Here is a 19,235-nt window from a genome sequence, read left to right on the forward strand (position 1 = left end):
CCTTACTGTAACCCGGAAGCGGAACTAAGCCGAGCCACTTTGCATGATGCACTGAAGCAAAAGTAGGTAATGTCCGAAAATAGATCTGGCTGGAAACTGAGGTCTCCCCAGCGGGAGTTCCGCATTTAGGGATGGGGGCGGTGGATTGTCACTGCCACCTCGCGGCGCCCGAGTTCCACGCGGTGAGTGAGTGGGAGTCGCTGGGCGGGAAGGAGGGAGGTGTGCTTTCCACCGTGGTTGGTACCCCCCCCCCCCATCACCCACACACACGCACGCTCACGTTTCTCTTTCCTCCCGTCTGGCAAGTGTTAGGACAAAATGAGTGAAAGCTCTGCCATGATATAGTTGCCGAAAGCCTGACCGTGGAAGAACAGCTTTAGACTTAAGGTGGGATTCCTGATCTGATCAGGAATCCATGGTACTAGTCTTGCTTCCTACCTTAAGTACGCGATAGTATGCCTGTCCCACTTTAGATATGCGAAGGTATATCCATTCCGAAAGTTCTTCCTTTTCTATTGTTTGTCGGAATGCTCCCGAGTGCCTGTAGCAAACTGCCTACATGATCCCCCTTTCCCAAACTTTGTATGTAATTTATAAAAGCAACTTGAAGATGCCATCTTTGTAGTCCCTTTGGGGGCTACCTACAAGCTGCATGTATTTCCCGTATATCTGAGTAAACTGTAATTGTTCTTTCGATTGCACTCCCTCAGCAAACCTTTGTAAACTGTTCTTGACACAAGATAAGCCTTTCTAGACAAGACCAGAAGCCCATCTAGTCCACTATCCTGTTTGCACTGTAGTGCATGGGTTAACGTGACCTATGATCCTGCTCATCCATTCCATTTTATTCTCCCAACAATCCTGTGATGTAGGGTCACCATCCCTCACCCAGATTGAAGTCACCCAGTGAACTTCAATGCCAAATGGGGACTGGAACCTAGACTGCCTGAGACCCCACCTTCATCCTCATCTGGGTTCTAATCTCTGCTAACTGGGTGACTTTGGGACACCCACTGGCACTCTGTCTAACCTACCTCACAGGGTTATTTGAAGGATATAATGGAGAGGATCATTTATGCCTCCTTTGGCACCTTGAACCAAAGCTGAAATATGAATATAACAATTAAATACATTCCCACAGTTGAGAACATAGGAAAAGCCATGCAAGTCCATCTAGTTAGTGTAGCACTGTGTTCACACAGTAGCCAGCCAACTGCCTGTAGGACACCCAGAAGGAGGGCCAGTGTGTAACATTACCCACTTGACCAATTTCCTTACAACTGGTGTAAGTAGACACACTGGCTCTGATACTGGAGGTGGCATCTAGCCATCAGGACTGGTAGCCACTGAAAGCCATCTTCTTCTTTTAAAGTTCTCCAAAATAGTAGCCATCATTATATCTTTTTGAAGTGACACAGTTTAACTGTGCTCCTCATGAAGGTCTTCATTTGTCCTGTTCTGAACCTTCTACCAATAGTCTTCATAGGATGACCCCGTTGGATTCTAGAATTATGGGAGATGGAGAAAAATGGCATCCTCCCTGATTTCTCCACACCATGCTCATTTGTATACACTTACTTCCCTTTTTTGTAAGCTAAACGATCCCAAGATGCCTTTTCAGAAGCTCACAAGAAAGGCAGGGTGTTCAGTGGCATATGAAATAATAATAATATGAATTTGGTTTTTAAAATTTCCATTTAGAAGCACCTATTGTAGTTGCCATCATAGACCATGTGGTCATCCAGATGTTGTCAGACAGCAACTCCTATCATCCTTTACCTTTGGCTATGCTGGCTAGGGATTATAGGATTTGCAATCCAACAAAGTCTCCCATTCCTGCTAGGCCTTAGGGCAGGAGTCCTCAGCTTTTCTGGGACAGTGGACACAGAAGGAGAACTGGTGAGACTGAAAGAAAAGTAACTTGCTCAGAAACCAAAATACAAGGAGAGGTGGGGTTTCAGGTCTAAAATGCATTCCTGCTACAATTGGGAGCAGTTTATTTTGAGGCTTGTGCAACATAACAGACATATGAACTCAGACCTCTGATACTGAGGAGTTATTGCAAAAAGAAAAAAGTAGATTCACGATGTGGCCCTTACTATTTCCTTTTTCTTATGTTAGTAAAACTAGCTAACATATTAGTAGAACTAAGATAATGAACATAGCATAGCTTAATAGAACTAACATAGCTATATTTTTAATATCTTCCAGGACATTGAAAGTGTATTGGAAGACACAAAGAAGGTTTGTAACTGGAACCATTATTTTTCTAAAGGTGTAACATAGTTCCTGTTGTCATATTTAAGCCCTAGAATGATTATCACCAATTAGTTTTACATAAAACTTTGCATAAAGTTTTACATAAAATGGAATGTTCATATCTAGTAAAGCTTTATATTACAATAGTACAAAATACTGCTTTGGATCCTAAGGTAAGTTAGCAAATAACTCTCTACCAATGAAACAGAAAAGGAGCCCTGCAATTCCGAGCATATATACTAGCCAATATGGCTGGCTGGAGGGATGTTGAGAATTAGAGAACCTCCTACTGTCTAAATATGGATAGGATTCTGCCCTTAAGGAGGTTAACAGAAGGGAAGTTTCCCAACTTCTCCCCCACCAGTCATGTGTTCTCCTACAATCAATGGGGAGGGCAGCCTCCCCTGACCAATATGAGATGGAGGTGGGGGTTATGAAGGGGAGAAATCACCCACAATCAGACTTTGTCCCCAAGATATTTTAATTTAGAGAAGTTCAGGCAGAAGATTTCCTATTTCTACCTTCATACTGCAGCCCCAGCAGCCCATCCTAGGAAGATACCTTCTCTTTCCCATTTTTAGAGAATCTTTTTGGGACTCATATGAGACCATAAGGCCTAGAGGGGAACTCTCATGCCATAAATGCCCTTCCATTAACTTATTTCATGGTCCAAACTATTATAGGGTAAATTAAGAAATGGGAATCCCACTGATATAGAAGTAACGCTTAAATTGGTATTGACAAATAGTTGCATTTAGGATCAGGTTATAAGATGTCTCATTTTTGTTCTCCATTCTAGTTAACTTATTTCCTGTTATTTCAGGCTAAAGTTTTGGCCTTGGTGGTAGTTGCTGAATACTTAGCAGATTTTGAAAAAATTATTCAACTTTCTAAAAGGTACCAATGTTTCCAGTTTTTCAGCCTATTGTGTGGGATGAAAATAATTAAATTCTAGGATCCAGATAGTGGTACTGTTAATTCTATTCAGCCAACTGTGTTTTGGTTTGTAAGGAATCTACTTAAGCTGCATGGCAACTATTTTATGTTTGTTGTTTTATTTTGAGAAGCGTGTTGTGATATATTTGGTGTTCAGTGAACATCTGCTCTTAAAAAAAAAAAAGACTACAAAAATCCAACTGGATTTTTGGAATATCCAGAGCACCATAGAAATAACTCTTTTGGATTCTACCTATAGGATTTTAGAATGATATTTCAGCAATTTGATGGAGTTCATTCTATTATATTCATTGTGTATGTATATAAATCACAGTGCACAGTGCTTTTGGAGAACCAGCATGATTCAAGTCTACAGTCTTCCACTGAATGTTCTTGAGCTAGTCACTATTAGGCGTACACCGGATTCACTCAAATCCAGTACTAATCAGGGTGATTTGGAAAGATTCAGGAGATGATCCATTCAAAATAGGGCTCCTTCAACATGGACTGAAACAAGAACATTGTCAGCAATTTGGAGGATGTAGAGACCCAAACAAAGCACTTGTAAAAGTTGCTACACTCATCTCCAAGCTGTTCGTAGTTGGAAAATGCCAAACTGGGGAGAGGAAGGAATGTAGTTTTGCGACAGACAGTTCTAGTTTCTGATCACAGTGAGTGGCTTTCCTTTGGCTTTGGGGAAAAGGGTTTGAAGTAATATATTGCAGGAACTGTTAAGTGCAGTTTGCTTGGTCTCTCTTTCCCAGTAGCAGGAACATTAAAAGAAATTTGGTGGCTCCCGTGGGACCTGGGAGGTTGATTCTGTTCATGTATAATAGCAGCAAATTGTGGGTTAATTAATTAACTGAACATTTTGCTGTGTTTGCAGGCTGCCACAATTTTGAATATACAACCTCTGATTAGAAGGTTTATGTGAGGTATGAAACTAGGTATCATCTATTTCATTTCTATACTACCCCAAAACCAAAGCTGGCTGGGTGGTATAGGAATGAAATAAATAATACTAATGTGAGTTAATCATGAGTTAAACAACCCATAGTTAACCTATAATTAGTAATTAAGTTAACTATGAGTTGTTTAAACCACACTTAACATGTAGTGATGGGTTAGTATGTCATGGAACTACTTCCAATCAAGCTGATTGAAGGTTACATATTTAAAATGATGGTGCCATATACCATGGAAAAGAGTGGGTTGTTTAATTAACTCATAATTTGCTGTCATAGTGGGCATGTTTGGACAATCCTAGATCAGGGTGCAGAACTTTTTTTGGGTGGAGGTCGAATTGCTTCCCCCACTTCATCCTCCAAAGGCTGATGGATGTGAGTGAGCGTGGCACAGCCAATGATGTCATCCCCCCATTTTGCATTTCTCAGTGAAAGGGTCAGATTTGGCTTTCTTGGGCCCTAAATTTGAACTTGTTAGTGCTTTGCAGTAGCTATAAAGTGCTAAAAATGTCACATGAGGTTTGCAAGCAACTTTCAGTTTGTCTCTTTTAGTACTCTGTATTGCTACTGATGCCCCCTTTTCCATCTAAACAGCAATAACAACCACCACCCCTCTCTTGCTGCCATATTTGACAAGGCGGCAGCCACAGCAACAGCGCATGCCCACAGTGCATGTGTTGCCCACTCCTGATTTAGGGCCTGATATGGATAACATCTTTATTTGCCTTGCACCAATTCCAAGGCCACCTATGTAAACTCAGGGTGTGAACCAAAATCCCAGTTTGGTAATCCCAAGCTTTGTGCTTTTGATTTAATATATTGGAAATCAACAACATTGCTATAGCTTTTTGAGCATTTGACATAATTGGATGAAATTTGCAGGAATATTTGGTCTTTTTGAGTGATTTAAGCTCGACATGTTTCAGACAAATAGGTGCAGGATTTTGCAGCTGGGAACCTTTGCAAAGTTTTGGAAGGATAGGTACAGCGGTTTGTGCAGGACAGCGTTCAAATTTTGAGAGAGTTTGGAGGGATTTGTTTTCCTTCCCTTGCTCCCTCAATGTGCTTTCTTTTGGCAACTTGTATGAAAATGACATATATCAGAGGTGTCCCTAGGCAGAAAACTTGTAAAATCAGTGTAGAGTTTAGTCAGTTATGATGAATGGGTGAAAGGGGATGTTGAAGACTTTTTTGTTTTCTGTTTAATTGACATCAGAGTCGTAAAGTGCAATGAAACAGATCTGGATAATGGGTGCAAGGCAGAGGCAGATGGACTAGAACATTTAGCACAGGGCTGTGGATCCACCTGACTGCGCCCAATCCAGCCTGCCGAGGTTCCATACCCAGCCTGCAAAACCTTCTTGGGCTCCTCAAGGTGGCAGTGCTCAGCCTTTAAGCCCCAACCCCTCAAGGATCCCCAAACAGAGATGGGAGATTACAGTGGAAACTAGGGTGATGGGGGATTCAGCTGGCACTGAAAGGAGCATCTATTCTTCCTCTGCTGGCTGAGTCCTCTTATGTGTCATCCAAAGCTGGGGACTCATCTGGCACTACGAATAGCAGATGCTTTCCCCAGTGCCAGCCAAGTCTTCCACAGGCTGCCTGTCTCAGTGCTCTGTAGCATGGATTTGTGTGATTTTATTTCCTAAACAGATCTTATTCCTCTTCATCTTCTTTTTGGCAGGGTATGCAGGTAGAGGATGGCTGGAGGAGTTTTCCAGGGCCTCCAGAATTTACCCTCCCCTGGTCTTAACCCTGGTCTTTTGTGGGATTTGCACAACCAGTTTACTTCCTAGTAAAACAGAATCATTGGTTGGTATTGTTTTATATAAAATACGCTGTACTGGAGTTGATTCTAAGCATTACCCAAAATCAGGAGATAAAACTTGACAATACTACTGTTAACAATCAAGCAATCGGAAGAGATAAAACCTGGTTATATTTTCTTATATTATTTTGGTCTAGAATTTTCATTTTAAATTATAGTGTTAACTAGAATGTCAAAGGCTGTTCTCTTTTTAGTCTTTCATGTAGTGTTTGTTTGGAGCTTAGGCAGCAACATATATCTGAGCTTTCTAACCCCTTAACATGTGCTCATGTCCAGGTACCCAGGATTTGTCTTTCCATGTCTTGGCATTCATCCAGTTCAAACTAGTCCAGCAGGACTTGAGAGCAGTGTTACATTAAAGGTAACATGGAAACCAATGGCATTGCAGTACTTTGTCCTTCCTATAGTGTTTCTCAGCTGTCTGAGGTGCCAGTGTTCATCTTGCACTTACACATGATCTTCCTGCAGGATGTAGATGAAGCATTGCCACTCATAGAGCTCTATAAAGACCAGCTGTTGGCCATTGGAGAGGCAAGTCACATCTCCACAACCTTCTTTGTATGCTATGGTATGCTTTAGAGGTAATAGTTCTCCTTGGCAGAAGGCTTGGTGCGGTGCAGTACCAAAGCATTTTTGCTCTTGGGGCTTACAGTGGGTTGGGTGGAACTTACTCATTTAATGGTGCTGGCAAGAAGGGGGCGCAGGCGCCTGTCCACTGATCATTGCCTGTTAAAGCAAGAGGATGAATAGCAAGAGCAGTGGTGAGAAGAAAGACTTACCGAGGAAGGGGGTCCATTGAAGTCATCTTGCATCTAGGATTGGAGCTGTGCAGCACAAGGTAAGCTGCGGCTGCAATCCTGTATACATTTACCTGATGGTAAGTCCTACTGAACTCAGTGAGCTTTCTTCTGAATAAACATGCACAGAATTACCCTTTGGTGTAGAAAATAATATGCAGTGTAGAAGCTAATATACAATGCATGTAGTGCATGCTGCAGGTTTTCAAGGGCCCTTGGGCAAGGCACCCTCAATGGCCCCCTTCCTCAGTGAGTCTATGCTGAATGGTCCCCCTTTTCAGTGAGTTTATCTTCTCTTCCTTCTTAGTAGCTGCTCTTGTCCTTCATTCTCTTTCTCATCATTGCCACCACTTACTTGGCAGACAAATAACCCGTGGGCAGGTTGGCAGTGCCATCTTATGCTTTCCCTTTCGCACCACCATTGTTGGATGAGTCAGAAATATAGACAGGTGAAGCAGGTTGCCAGCTTGAAAAGGAGGAGCACCTCTAGGGAGTTTTTGTAGATGGGTCCTTCCTGGGATGGAGATCATCTGCAGGTGCCCAGCCATACCTATTATTGATGCTTCCTTCATAGACATTTGTGTGACTATTTGTGTGGTGGGGACATGGTACCTCTATAAGTACCTCAAAGGCTGTCACAAAGAGGAAGGTCAAGATCTCTTCTTGCTGATGCCAGAGTGTAGGGCACACGGAATAACCAATTCAAGTTGTGACAACCCAGATTCAGCCTGAACATCAGGAAAAGCTTCCTCACTGTCACAACAATACGACAATGGAACCAGCTGCCTAGAGAGGTGGTGGGCTCTCCCACACTAGATACCTTCAAAAAGAAACTGGACAGCCATTTGAGTGGGATGGTGTGACTTGGTGTCCTGCAACAGCAGGGGGTTGGACCCGATGGCCTTCATGGCCCCTTCCAACTCTACTATTCCATGAGTCTATGACTAAAACACCCAGGCATGCATTCCCAGCTAGGAAGTGGTGTTTGGCAGGCTACCATGTTCCAAAAAGCACAACTGGGCTGAAGTACATTCATCTGTGATTGTGATTGCATCATAGATTGTGCAAGAAAACTTGCAGCATAATGCATGAATACATGCTTAAACTATGAGGAGTGCGTTATTTTCTACAGAACACTTATGTGTTGTTATGTGTGATGATCTACTTATGCATTGCTTGGTATTTCCTCCATAGGGAGCATTTTCCCAGTAGGAATTTTGCGAGGTTTGATGTGGCCCTTAAACTCCCAGCATATTGTTGGCTTTTGAACAGCAGTCAGCATCTGTTTTGAAAAGTGTTAAAAACTACTCACCTGGTGGATTGCTGAGTGGCTGATTAAGGATCTCAGGTGTTTCACAGTTATAGCAAAGCTTCCATAATATATTTTTGTTAAATGTGCACTGCTATTAGAGCCTGTGCAGTTCATATTTTTGTTATTGCTTCTAACTGACTGTATTTATAACTGTGGTGCTAAGAAAAGAAAAATACTCTTACAGTCATTTTAGGAGAGGAAGAAAATCTTATTTCTCCATTTTTTGCTAGGTTGGTTTGGATTTCACTCCCAGAATTGCAAGTACTGATGAGCAGAAGGAAAGGCAAAGACAAGTCTTGATCAAACAGATTCAACTTGCAAAACAACTAGATTTGCCTTTGTAGGTCTTGTGTGTGTTGCTAGTAAGATCATTATTTTTATTGTTAGGAAAAATGCATTTCAATTTTATGTCCCTTTGTAGTGATTAGTGTCCAAATGACTAATTAATAAGTTTGTCATGAATAATGAGTGTGCATCCTCGGGCTCATGGATCAGTTCCATCTTGCCTGTGATCCTAAACTGGCTGATGGGGCACCTCAAAAAGCCATGTCCCCCTCCCTGATTGTTGATTATTTGGTGGTTTCCTAGCTCTTGCAATTTTCTCCCCATTCTAAAAGGTTGAGACATCGCCCCTTAGTTGCAAGCAGTAAGCATTTTATGCTTAAGTATTTGGGCTCTATTTCTTTTGCTTTCTGCTCCACCCACTCCTGGAATGCAGCCCCAGAGAGCTTCTTGGGAACTGTATGTGATCCTTGGGCTGAAAGAGATTCAGCAGCTCTGTTACAAGCTTGTCTTATTAAAATTATTACTGTAGCTTGCATTGATCTTTTACTGCATATGTTTCCTGTACTCGTGGAGAAAATGCTGCTGCATTTTCAGGCTAATAAGCTGTGTTGTATAATATTTGTCCAGTGCTTTGAGATGTTTCCAGAAATTACACTAATAATGGTTTCCTTTCTCCCCATTTTGTTATAATCAGAAGCTCTGTGAACCATGAAAAAATGTAGTTGTTTACTTGTTTATAGAAATTTTAAAATAGCCTGCTCTGAAGGCTTGGGGTAGATAACAATAAGTTAAAATATCTAGCTTGAATCAATCTTAAAAGCATATAATGCACTTGTGCTCCCCCCTTAGAACTGGTTTATCCGGCCATAAAAAGCCAGCAAGTTTCTGCTAAAATCTCCCGCTGATCTCTTTTGTTCTTCTTGTTTATCCTAGAAATGTCCACTCCCGCTCAGCTGGAAGGCCAACCATTAACCTCTTAAAGGAGCAAGGTATAATTTGTTTGATTTGATTTATGTTTGTTTGGTTTGTCTTTTGCCAAAATACATGGACACTCGATTTGGGGCCCATTTCCTACAGGGGCAGATGATTTCCTTTGGATGAGAAACGTGAGAACCAGTTTCACAAGTAGCAATTTATAATTTAGTTTCCTTGATCCAGTGTAAGTTTCAAAGCCATGCTCAGTTCAACTCAACAAGTGCAGCTGTGTGAGGGTCTGGATCGTTGTTGCAGTTAGCAGTGCTTCGTCTTTAGATATGAGCAGGCTGGCATCAGGCTGGGATTTGGGGGCAGGCATCGGGGTCCCACTGAGCTGAATGAGCAGGAGTGCCCCCAGCTTGGCAGGACTAGCTTACTCTATCCCGGAGTAAGGCAAGGAGTACGTGCTGTAATCTAAAGTACAGGAAAGGCATATTGTGGATATTGGTTTTAATGTTTTTATCCGTTTTAAATGCATTGTATCTATGTTTTTTAGTAACTGTTATGTATTTTAATTGTTTTAAAGTATAGCACAATGTGTAGTAATGTACTTTAATCTTCTTGTAAACTGCTTCAATGTATTTTTAATCAAGATGAGCACAGCCTAAATCTAAATAAATAAGTAAGACCATTGGCTAGTGTTCATTGTAACCCCAGTGCTAGTGCTGATATTTTGCTAGCATAAGCTTGTCCGCCAGGCCTTTAGTTGAAAGAAAGCTTGCCATGTTTCCCCATTGCATAAGCAATTGGTTTATACAAGCACAGCACTGGGGCAACACTAGATATGACCCATTGTCCCGAGTCTAAGACACCTAACTGTGCTATTGTATATAAGGCAAAGGTCTGGCCTACATAGGGTTTCCCCCCCCCCCCCCAAAGCTAAAGCCTCTCCATTATGGGACTCAGAATGCCAGTGCTGGGCAACTCGTGGCTCTCCAGAAGTTCTGGCCTATGATTCTCATCCTTCTGAGGCAGCACAGCCTCTTGTGAGGACACACGGGAGTTGCAGGCCTGAACATCCGGAGATCCTCAAGTTGCCCAGCCTGCAGTGTGGCAGAGAACACTTCTGCACATGGATGGTCCAGACAGAACAGCCACTGTCCCTCTGCTTTTTTACTTTTGCATGGGGTATTAGAATTCCACATCCAGCGCATAGTTAGGCTGTGTATCTGTATCAGTTTGGTCAAGAAGGACATAGAACAGAACAACTGGAGAGCCGTCTGAGAGGGATGGTTCATCAGGGTGTCCCGCACTGAGCAGGGAGTTGGGCCCCATGGCCCTCTGGCCCCTTCCAGCTCTTCTGTTCTATGATTCTACAAGCCAGTCCTGTTGCTGCCACAGTGTAGAGACACCAGCACCCCGGTTATGCTGGTTTGTGGGGCAGGTTGCATTAGTGTACATCAGTCAGTCTGTCAGTCCCTGTACCTCAGGGTAGTGAAGATGATCAGAGGTGCACTAATGCACATCCAGTATGTAGCCAACCTATAGAAGTGAACGCAAGAAAAGATGGCAGGAGGGTCTTTAGCTCCCAGGATATTCTCCTGCAGAGACTATTCTTCCCAGTCACTATGTAATGTTATTCTTTAATGGCATAAAAGAACAGGTGCTTGGATAGGCTTGTTTTCCTCTTCTGCCCCCATTATTTTTCCTTTTGAAAAAAATGTGTCTCTTACAGTTTGTACTATTATGTGAGATAAACTGTCTCAAGCACTTCAGGAGAAAAGCGGCATGCAGATTTAATAAATAAAGAAATATGTAGTGGTATCTATTTTATATCCTGTCTTCTCCCTACCCTCATGATAGTATATATTATACCTCCTATTCTCCTATTTTTTAAAATCCTCATCCCAATTTTTTGAGGTAGGTTAAGCTGAGAGGTAGCAACTGGCCCAAGGTCAGCCAGTGAGCTTGAAGGAGATTTGGGGATTAAGAGTGGGAGTTGAACGTAGATCAAATGAATCTTTGAATCTCAGCTCTTTAGCTGAAGACTAACTTAAAGGGAATAGTATAGTTAGACTTTGTCCTTCCACAAATATCTCTTCTCATAACCTGAGAAAAACTTTCAATTTTTTCCACCACAGATTTAGTAAGAAATTACGCAAACAATAGGATAGGATCTTGTGTGCTGGGCTGAAATTTCGTGGGCATCATGTGTGATCCTATTCTTAGAAGACTTCTGGCTTTGGGTCAGGCTTCTGCCAGCCAAGTCAGGAGATCACATTGATGGCTATAAAATAAAGGGCAAAGGGATAGAAGCCCAGATCGAAACTCCACAAACATCAAATGCCCTGCTATGTATTAGCACCTTGTGGAGCTTTGCTGTGTAATTTTCCTGACCTATCTGATTTCTGCCATTAATTTTTCTGGAAACACACATTCTTTTGATGTGGTTCCTTGCAGGTGCTGAAAGGGTGCTGCTCCATGCATTTGATGGCAAGCCTTCGGTGGCAATGGAAGGGGTGAAGGCTGGCTATTTCTTCTCCATTCCTCCTTCCATTATAAGGAGCGAACAAGTAAGATTCAAGGGGCAGTGGCTTCCACAAGGTTTCTTGTTCGTATCCCAAATCTCCTGACACTGACCTGTTGGGATCTTAAAGGCTCAGATATGAAAACAACCTGGTCCAAACAGGCTGGAGGTCAGTTCCAGGGTTGTCAGAGAAGGCCACCCTGAGGAGGCAAACTGAGGAGACCACCTCTGTAAGGCCAGCTGGGCCTGGACTGACAGAAGGAGTCCTAGACCAAGCCAGAACTTCCCCTAGAAGCAAAAATGACAAAACTGAGGCTCTCATACTTTGGGAACATCGTGAGAAGGCAAAACTCCCTGGAGAAGACAATCACTTTAGGAAAAGTTGAATGCAAAAAAAGATAAGGAAGGCCAAATAAGAGATGGAGGAAGCCACAGCCTTGAAGTTAGAACAATTAAGCAGGGCTGTCATGGACAGGATATTTTGGAGGGCTTTCATTCATAGGAGAACCATAAGCCAGAGACGACTTGACAGCACCAAATAACAACAAAGGCCTCTACTGACAGCGCTGATGCAAGACCTCCTGCCGAGGCAGAAGGGTGTGCTGCTGCCCTCTCTCCTCTCCTGGCACCCTTGTCTTGATGGTGGCAGTGGCTGCCCACTTCTACCTCCTCCTTTTCCCCCTGTTGCCGCCCACTTTCCTCCCCCTCCACCCACCACACTAGTGGCAACAGTTTCCCCTCTTCCCAAGCAGCAATTGCCGCCCTCCTCCTCCTCCTCCTCCTCCCCGCATGGTGGCTGCAGTGGCAGGCCATTCTCCTCCCTCAGTGTCTGCTCGAGGGGTCTTTCCCTCAGGGCAGTGGCAAGGAAGTAGCGTCTAGACCAGCTGTATTGTGGCAGCTCAGGTGATTTCCCACAAATACATCATTTTATAGAAGGACCATTCACAGAGTGGTGCTGGCTGTTCTCCCCTCTGAGTGGCTAGCTGGGCTTCCAAGGAACCTCCCCATCTGTTGCCACGCTCCAAGGAAGTCCTTAAAGCAAAGCATCAGTCAGCTGGCACTCCAGAGAGCTGAGCCAGCCATCCCAGGAGAGCACCAGCATGACTCTCCAGAGCGCTGGCTAGGGTGTGTGTTTCTCTTGGCAGTGGAATGTGCTTCCCTTTAGGATCTGCTGCCTGAGAGTGGGGTTCGAATGGCTTTGCAAGCCTTTTGGCTCCCAAGGGCACCTGCTTCCTTCCGGGCTGAGTGGTACAGTTTCCCTTCCTGTCCCGGTGAAGCAAGTAGAGCTCCGTGAAGCCGTAAGACTCAGACTAGTCAATCCCCATCCCCTAAAAGATCTCCTGATGGGGCCTCGTTGGTCCCTATTGCTAAACTGCTTGGTTCAAGTGTGCAAGCAATATAGCAGATGGCATCCAGCATTAGGCTACTTAGAGCAGACATAGTGAAATGGATGGGACTGAAGCTAGTTATGACTAAAGTCCTGTTCATTTGGTGGGATTACTTTATGTAGGACTGATGTTGGATACAACCAATAGCTGGGCATTTCCAACAAAACAGAGATTTTGACATTATGGAACATTTCTTTCTTTATTTTGGAGGCAATTAATTCCTGTAAAGTGCTATCTTTCTGTTACTTTTCTCTTTTTGGCCAGTTCAAGCAACTCATGGGTTAAAGCAACGCTTCTGGGGATGAGTGGGAGAAAGCAAACCCTACAACAACCTATAATAGGCTCATTTGTAGGTTTGGAGAGTGGCATTTGAACCCAGACCAATGAGTTGTTTGGGGCCTAAATCAACCAATATAGTATAGATTAACTGCTTGGTTGTTTAGCGCACGCTGTCCACTCAAGCATGGCAACCCATGGGCTGTTTAAGCCATGGATTGTTGTTACATAACAGCCAGGTCCTTGTGTTGCATGACAAGGCTATCTGCTCCTTTTTGGCTGCAGTGATGCAGGATCAGTTTTGCTGACCCTTTATTGAAGGCCTGGAACTATTCCTTGAACCTTAGAGGATATTTCCTTCCTCGCTGCAGCACAGCTGAAAATCTGACTCAAATTTGTTTTTCTGAGCTGTACAAATAAATTCCCTGCAATACGGATAAGTACCCCTCCCATGTATTGCCTGGGGATGGAGATCCTGCCATTGTCATTGAAATGGCCCTGTGGATTAAAAGGTGGAAAAGCCATTTCCTCCCTCTTTATAAGTTAAAGATTGTTCTAATTTAGGATAATAAATAAAAGCAACAGTATACCAATAGGAACAGGAAGCTGCTTTCCATGGAACCATAATTCAAAGGAGCTCCTCTCATTATTGATCATGACTGCAGTTTTGTAAATTGACAATTATGGTAATGACATAAAATGTTTGCAAGCTTCTGATGTATTACACGCAAGAGAGAGCAAATAGCCTGAAACCTCATTTATGCTTACCCGCAAGTAAACAATGCTGAATGCAGAGGAAATTCATTTAAAGGATTGCATAGTTAGGTTGCAATCCTATACCTTTACTTGGGAAGACGTTCCATTAACATGAATATAACTTACTTCTAAGTAAATATGTATATGCATACTGTGTTAATTTATTTGATTTCCTTGATTCAATAGTTGGAACAATTTTTTACCAGTGGTTGTGAGAATTAAGAAAACATTTTTGCAGTGTGGATTTGATTGAAATCAAATCAATTTAAATCACAATTTAAATCACAGGTCAGTAAGACTAAATTTAAATCATTGTTTTCTACATAATTTGCATGTGTGCTTGCTGTACCCATAAGTAGAGGAACTTTATTAAAATATTCCCAAAGTAGGTCTCTTTTACAGCTGACTGCCATTATAGGTTTTCTCCTCCAGGGAAACAATAATGCAATAAACCTCAGGCCATACACAAAAGGATCCAAAGGCTTGTGGAGTATTCTCCCCTGAAGGTTTCACTTTCATTTTTACTGCTTGCCGCTCCCGCCTCACACTTAGCTTCTTGTGCAGTTCTATTTCACTACCCAAAATCTTCTTCTATTCATTGAATTTTTTGAAACTGAGCACTTAACTCTTGGTAAGGGATTGATTCTGTGTGCATAGATTTGCAAAAGAACAGTGGGGTTAAGTTCTTTTTCTCAACTCTGTATGTTTATTTTATAACATTTTTGCTGTGAAGAAGATGCATGTGATCTCTGCAGACACAAATTCACTGTTTTGAGAACTGCAGAACCAAGCATCTGTGATAATATCTTCCAATCAGAAAAACTGTCCAATAAGCTTACAGAAACCTCTGGAAGAGCATGACATTGTGACTGGATTAATGGAATTCATTTGCCTAAACATTTAAACATTGGATGAATATACAGCCTCATGCTACATAATTAAAAACTAATCCTTATTACATGATGAATAACCTTTGGAGTATAATGTATCTTAAACAGGAAACTACCTTTAGATAGATTTTTCCTCAAAAAGCACTTTATTTAAAATAAACCTGATTTAAAGTAAAAATCCAATTTAAATTAAAAAACACATTTTTAATTTTTATCCAGCCCACATTATTGTCTATATTTGTGAACTGTTTTTTCACTCTTAAGCTTCTGAAACAGGGAATGGAAAATAAATATTCTGGGTTGCATAACATGACAACCCATTGTGGATGATAAGCCATGGTGGGTTGTCAGCCCAGACTACTTGCTGAAGGGTGGCTTGTTTGTGGGCAAAACAAGTCACCCTGACTACCCATGGCTTGTAACTTAAAGCACAATCCCATACCAGTTTTTTTTTTTTTGTTTTAAAGAAGCATACAGTTGTGCTCTTAAGTAATTTAAAATAAACAAAGGTTTGGTACTCTGAAAAGAAACATTTCTGTTCACATTGGGCATAGGCTGCTTAGGACCTTCTTCTGTCTAAACGTGCATAAGATTGTACTCTTAATTGCTTTTCTTTGGATAAAAGAGGTGATTGATCAGCTAACAACCTTTTTTCCAGAGGACAGCTCTGCTTCATTTAATGTTTGCTTTGCCTGTTCAGAAACTGTAGACATTAACTGTCCTTTTTCATTTCCTTCAAGAAGCAGAAACTTGTGAAACAGCTGCCCCTAGAAAGCCTTTGCTTAGAAACTGACTCTCCTGCTCTAGGTCCTGAGAAACAGGTAAAGGATCATCTGTACTCCTAGGTCATCAAGATCAGCAATAGCAGCCAAAAGGTAATAGGCTGTGACAAAACAGGTGATACCAACTGAAATTCAGGAAGGTGACAAGACACTGAGGAGTAAAGAAGGGAGAAGATTCTTAAGGGGTGGCACTACAAACTGCCGAGCATTGGCTGGTTGGATGAGTGCCGAATAGAGCATCAGCCTTCCCCAACCTGGTGCCTTCCAGATGTTTTGGACTTCAACTCCCATCAGCCCCAGTCAGTGGTCAGGAATGCTTGGCGTTATGGTGTAAAACATTGGGAGAGCAAACAAGGTTGTGGAAGGCTTTTCTGCAGGAAGGCATGTCTGAACTGCTAGGCATGACGTAACCCCAGGTGTGAGAATACAGCAGGGATGCCCACAGGCTGTCGCAAATACCGGAGGCTTCACCCATGCCGCACTGGTCCAGCTTTTCTGAGATGCAGCACAGTTCATGAGCTGCCCTTCTGCTGGAGAAGCAGCATGTTGGCATCATCTCCGAAGCCAGGTTTTCCAGAGCCAGACCTTGAGGTAGAAAAGGGGAAGCGGGGAACATGAGGAGCCTGGCAAGTTGCAGGCGTCTGCTGATTGCCTTTTGGCTTTTCCACTACCCACCTATGAGACTCAAAGGCACCTGGGGGAAAGAAGACCAGTGGAAGATGCCGTACGCGGAGTCAGAGCATGCATCCAGCTAACCCAGTGTTCTTGATACTGACTGGCAGCAGCTCTACAGGATTTCCGGCCAGAGTTTTTCGGTACTTGGAGATTCTGTGGATGGAACTGCAACCTTCTGCACCTCCCACATGTGCCCTGCCTCTGAGCATGTAGCCCTTCTTCCTAAGGAGGGCTTGCAAGCTCAGGCCAAGGCGATGTACTGCCTGAGGCAATGTGGCACCACCTCTCTAAGTCCAAGTACATAGTAACCAGGCTGGCCAAATTCTTTTGGTACCCAAGGCAGAAAAATCCACAAGCACTTCTCATGGGCGTAAAAATACAAGAATGCATTAAATAGTTAATTATTTGCTGCCTTTTCATGACACCCCAAAAGAGCCGCCTGAGGTGTGCACGCCACACTGCCGAATGGTACAACATGCCCTGAATGCTGAAGTATTGTTGACTTCGTAGGCAGGTGCTGCAGGCATTAGGGCAGGTGGCAACTTCAGGGCATAAAAACCCTCCTAGATCTTAATAGCTGAAATGGAAGAGGTGAGCAGTAGAGACTAGGAAGGCCTGCTTTCGGGTGAACCAGTGGTGAATGTGCAATTATTAAGGCGCAGAGGATAGCTCAGCTGGAACCCATTTGTCAGCCTTTTGTTCCAAAGCAAATTGAAGTCGGCAATAGGTCTCACTGGAGACCTCCTGTGTTTCTATTTCAGGTGAGGAATGAACCAAAGAATATCTTCATTGCTGCAGAATATGTTGCTAAACTAAAAGGCATTTCAGTGGAAGAAGTTCTAGAGGTGACAACACAGAATGCACAGAAGATCTTCCCCAAACTGAAAAACTTTCTCCGGAAATAGCTTATCTTCTCTTTCTGAAGTGGGAGACCGGCAGCTGACCTGCCCCCCAGTAGCACATGCATCCCTTGGGGCTGAAAACATTGCCACCACCTCCAGTTCTGATGTGTCTTAATCTAAAGCCCTGATTTCTGTGCCATCTTGCTCTGACCTTCATGTGAATGTGACTTCACAGGCTGCATAATTTTAAGTTTGGATGGTTCTGTCTTTGTTTCTTCCATCATTTTATCAATTGAACTGCATCCCACACAATGCCATTCAATTCTGTTTATGTTCATTCAGATTTTTATTCTAAATAAGAACCCTCTTGACTATTGAACTCTTTAAATTTAATATCTGTTAAGGTATTCTCTTTGGGCCTAATAAACAAACATAAAAAGGATCTTGTTTGCTAAAAGTGTGGTTGTGGAGGTTGGGGTGCTTGGAGTAGGGACTCAGGATATCCAGATTCTAGTCCCCACTTGGCTGTGGAGCTCGCTGGGTGACTTGGGCCTGTCAGAGACTCTTAGCCCATCCTACCTCACAGGGTTGTTGTGAGGATAAAATGAAGCTATGTAAGCTACCTTGGAGTCTTCACAAGAAGAATGTGAGATATAAATGGAATGTAATAATAAAGTCGTGTCTATTTCATTTCTTTATGCATGTCATTCTTCAATGTAGTCCAGACTAGCATACACAGTTCTGCAAACTGAAAAGGAGCGTCTCCTTTCATACATGCCTACCCACCCCTTAAGATCTGGGGCAGACACTCTTCTCTGGGTGCCCTCCCTGAAGGTTGGGAGATTGGGAGGGTGACTACCCGGAGAAGGGCCCCAGTTGTGGAATTCTCTCCCCAGAGAGGTTCTCCTGGCACCATCGCTTTATTCTTTTTGGTGCCAGGCTAAAACCTTTTAATTTTCCCAATGTTTTAAGATCTGATTGTTTTAATTGGGGTTTTATTGTCAGTTGAACTTTTTAGGACACTGTGTTTTATTTTACATTGTATTGTTAAACCGTCTTGAGACTTTGGTAAAGGATGGTCTAGAAAAGTTTTAAACACGCAAACAAACGAATATATTGCCTTGTATTATAATTACATTCACAGTCTGCCTTTTCCCCTTTTTCAAGGGGCTCAAGGCAGCCCACACTGTTCCCCTCTCCACAGAAATCCTCACCCACTGCAGCAACCATGTGAGCTGCAGTGACTGGCCCAGAGTCACCCAGTGGGCCACGTGGGTGAAGAGCACAATCCAGAACGCCCGAGTCCCAGTCTGACACTCTTCCTGCTGCGCCACACTGGCCCAGGGCACACAGTGGGAAGCTGTGTCTGGCAGCAAGTTCTCAAAATCTGTATCCTCGGTAAATCAGGTATGTGCAGTCATTGGACAGAGCAAAGGCACATGGATGGACACTTTCTTTGCTTTGGCTGTACATGCATATGAACAGCAAACCTGAAGCTGCCCTCAGTGAGGGAGAAATCAGTCCTGGGACCCCTAGGCATTGCCTGGTTCTCCTCTGCCTCTGCTCCCAGGTGCCAAGCGGGAGACAGTGCTCTGACCATGCAGCTGGGATCTGGAGCTTCAACCACCCTCCCTGTCAGCATAGAAGGCACCTCAGGGCGACAACCTCAGGGAGGGTAAAGGGGCATTTGGGAAGGCAGAGACGAGGCTGCAGAAGCCAAGATGCAAGGTCTCCTGAGGCTGCCCAGCCTCCTTCGCCCACTGAAGTGCTCCAGATGAAAAAATGGCTGTCTAGCAAAAATG

General features: G+C 43.2%; 1 protein-coding gene across 5 annotated transcripts; it reads left to right on the forward strand.

Moving 5' to 3' along the window:
- Window positions 1-60: 60 nt before the first annotated feature.
- On the forward strand, window positions 61-18,123 carry TATDN3 (TatD DNase domain containing 3). 5 transcript variants are annotated; one of them, XM_044423250.1, is made up of 10 exons: window positions 61-182; window positions 2,212-2,244; window positions 3,083-3,156; window positions 6,265-6,349; window positions 6,457-6,519; window positions 8,328-8,437; window positions 9,316-9,371; window positions 11,758-11,870; window positions 15,875-15,955; window positions 17,353-18,123. In XM_044423250.1, exons 1-10 carry the CDS (start codon window positions 132-134, stop codon window positions 17,494-17,496), a joined length of 810 nt encoding a protein of 269 aa, XP_044279185.1. In that variant the 5' UTR covers window positions 61-131; the 3' UTR covers window positions 17,497-18,123. The 5 variants fall into 5 exon arrangements, with proteins under 5 accessions (XP_044279185.1, XP_044279265.1, XP_044279356.1 ...); XM_044423330.1 differs by having other exon boundaries at window positions 15,878-15,955; XM_044423421.1 differs by lacking the exon at window positions 6,457-6,519.
- The last annotated feature ends 1,112 nt before the right edge of the window (window positions 18,124-19,235 follow it).

Source organism: Varanus komodoensis, unplaced genomic scaffold, assembly GCF_004798865.1.
Source record: "Varanus komodoensis strain SLA01 unplaced genomic scaffold, ASM479886v1 scaffold1, whole genome shotgun sequence".
Lineage (NCBI taxonomy): Eukaryota > Metazoa > Chordata > Lepidosauria > Squamata > Varanidae > Varanus > Varanus komodoensis.